General features: G+C 40.4%; 1 protein-coding gene across 1 annotated transcript; it reads right to left on the reverse strand.

Moving 5' to 3' along the window:
- Positions 1 to 236: 236 nt before the first annotated feature.
- On the reverse strand, positions 237 to 2,149 carry LOC111240575. The gene is made up of 2 exons (XM_022775800.1): positions 671 to 2,149; positions 237 to 639 (listed from the first exon to the last, which is right to left on the reverse strand). The coding sequence occupies exons 1-2, from the start codon at positions 1,097 to 1,099 to the stop codon at positions 412 to 414; spliced, it is 657 nt and encodes a 218-aa protein (XP_022631521.1). The 5' UTR covers positions 1,100 to 2,149; the 3' UTR covers positions 237 to 411.
- Positions 2,150 to 3,256: the final 1,107 nt, after the last annotated feature.

A 3,256-nucleotide genomic window follows, 5' to 3' on the forward strand; every position in this document is an offset into this window, starting at 1 on the left:
AATATATCAAGAGCATACTTCCTTTGGGAGATTACAACTCCATCTTTTGATTGCGCTACTTCAATGCCTAAGAAGTATTTGAGACTTCCAAGATCCTTGGTTTGAAAATGTCTACACAAGTACTCTTTCAGTTGAGATATTCCAACAACATCATTTCCTGTAATAACAATATCATCAACATATACTATTAAGTAAACACATTTCCCAATAAAAGAATGACAGTAAAAAACCAAATGGTCTGTTTCACTACGTTTTAGCCCAAATTTTTGAACAATGGAGCTAAACTTTCCAAACCAAGCACGTGGTGATTGCTTGAGGCCATATAGAAATCGATGCAGTTTGCATACCATACCAGACTCCCCCTGAGCAACAAACCCAAGAGGTTGCTCCATATAAACTTCTTCCTCAAGATCACCATGTAGAAAGGCATTCTTGATATCCAATTGATGAAGTGGCCAATGACGAATGGCTGCCATGGCAAAGAAGAGGCGAATAGTAGTCATTTTGGCGACAGGAGAGAAAGTGTGTCACAATAATCAAGACCATAAACCTGAGTGTAACCTTTTGCAACAAGCCGAGCTTTGAGCCGATCAATTTCACCATCATGGCCGACTTTAACTGCATACACCCATCGACAACCAACTGCCTTTTTGTCCGGGGGAAGGGGCACCAACTCCCAAGTATTACTGTGGTCAAGAGCTTGCATTTCCACAATCATAGCTTGTCGCCATCCAGGATGATCAAGTGCTTCTTTGACATTCTTGGGTATAACAACAGAGGACACTGAGGATAAAAGAGAAAAATAGGAGGACGACAATCGATGATAGCTAAGAAAGTTATAAATGGGATGGGGGTTTCGAGTGGAACGAGTACCTATTCTGAGGGCAATTGGCCATGCTGAATCATTTGCACCAGGAGGCGTGGGAGGAGGTGACGAGGGAGAAGAATCTGAAGCAGGAGATTCACCATTGTCTTGGGGAGGTGGACTATCCATTGGGGCCCTGTGTGGGATGATCTCAGTATGTGGAGAATCGAGTGCAGGAGGATGGTGATCAACACTTGGAATGACAGAGACAGTGNAGCTATTTGACTCAGCCATCGGAATAGGAAGGACNTGTTGGAGGATAGAAACATCTTGAACAGATGGAGAGAAGTAAGGAGTCTGTTAAAAGAAAGTGACATTAGCAGACATGTAATACTTCTTAGTTTCAGGAGAGTAACACCGCTATCCTTTTCGAAGTCGGGAATAACCTAAGAAGACACATTTAAGAGCGTGAGTGGAGAGTTTGTCTAGACTTGGAGACATGTCAAGAACAAAACATACACAACTAAACACTTAGGGAGATGTATGAAAAAGAGGATCAATATAAAACAAAATGGAGAAATGGACTTTATTATCAAGAGAGGAGGAGGGCATCCTATTAATAAGATAACATGCAGTTAAGATGACATCTCCCCAGTGATAGATAGGAATATGGGCACCGAGCAAAAGGGTACGAGCAGTTTCAACCAAGTGTCTATTTTTTCGTTCTGCTATACCATTTTGCTGTGGTGTATGAGGACAAGTAGACTGATGTAAGATACCATGGGAACTCAAGATAGCAGAAAAGGGGGATGAGAAATACTCTTTTGCATTATCACTTCTTAATATTTTGATTACTTGACCAAATTGATTCTTGATTTCATTCAAAAAAGATGTAAAGATAGCTAACAATTCAGAACGATTTTTCATAAGATAAACCCAAGTACATCTTGAATATTCATCAATAAAGGTAACAAAATATTAAAACCAAAGGAGGAGATACGACTAGGTCCCCATATATCAGAATGGATAATGGAAAAACTAGAATTACATATTGATTGAGACCTTTTAGAAAGGAAGATCTAACATGTTTTCCTAATTGACATGATTCACATTCTAAGGTTTGGAGACCACTAAGTTAAGGACACATCTTTTTTAATTTGGACAAATGAGGATGGCCAAGTCGATCATGTAGCACTTTAGGATTAGGAGCAGCAACACAGGACACCCTTGGACGAGATCCATAATGGTATAATCCGCCAGCTTTATATCCTTCTCCAATCCGTCTCCCCGAACCACACTCCTGTATAACAAAAGATTTATGATCAAATGTTATTGAACAATTTAACATTTTGGTAAGCTTGCTTAGGGAAATTAAATTAAAAGGACAATTAGAGACAAAAAGGACAAAGTTGAGATTGAGGGAGGGAGACAAGGAAACATGACCGACTCCTTTGGAGGAAGTTTTAGATCCATTTGCAAGGGTTATGAAATGAGGATTCTCTCGAATAGAAATAGATGAGAACAAAGAGGTATTACCAGAAATATGATCAGAAGCACCTGAGTCAATTACCCATGAATTTGGACCTTCCATGGATTGAGAAATGCACGCTGTTGATGTACTGGGAGATTGAGATGATTCTACCAAGCTGTTGGACTTTAACCTTAAATACTCTTGATATTCATCCTCGGTGAACTTAGAAGTGGAAGTTTCAATCTTCGGAGTGGAAGTTTTAGTCTTCAAAATATTGGCGATCTTGGAAGGAAAATCATGTAAATAATAGCAATTCTCTTGAGTGTGACCCATCTTTTCACAGTATGTGCATTGAGGACATCCCCGACCTCCTTGTCCTCCTCCTCTAGTGCCACGTCCTCCTCTTCCTCGTGTGGCAACCATGACAGATGGTTCCACTAGTTCATGCACTTCCTGAGTTTGAGGTACCGGGACACGTAGAAGGCGAGTGGTCAATGTTTCCATGGAGGGGACCTCATGACTAGTCAGAAGTTGATCTCTGAGATGATCAAAATCGGGATGTAGGGCACAAAAGATCAATACCATGTAATATTTGTCCAGTTTCTTTTATATATCCTTTAATGGGTCTACTTCCAAAAACATCCTCAGTTCTTCGACGACAGATTGGGCTTCAGCCATAAAGGACACCATATCATGGTTTGTCAATTTAAGAGATGCAAGCTTGTTCGCAGTGTCATAAAGACGTTGAATATCGTTGGCATAAATGCTTTGAGCTTTCAGGAATGACAAGTTTTGAAAGCCCTCAGAGATATAAGAAGGTTGGGTTCCACTGATTGCCATAATAGGGCACACAACTGGAAATCTACTTGTTTCCACTTATCAACTTTTTCAGTAGGCACATGACTTCCATCTTGCTCAAGGTGGTCATAAAGCCCTTGGCCAAGGAACCACATTTCAACGGCAGCAGATCATGATAGATA

Source organism: Vigna radiata, chromosome 2 (assembly GCF_000741045.1).
Source record: "Vigna radiata var. radiata cultivar VC1973A chromosome 2, Vradiata_ver6, whole genome shotgun sequence".
Lineage (NCBI taxonomy): Eukaryota > Viridiplantae > Streptophyta > Magnoliopsida > Fabales > Fabaceae > Vigna > Vigna radiata.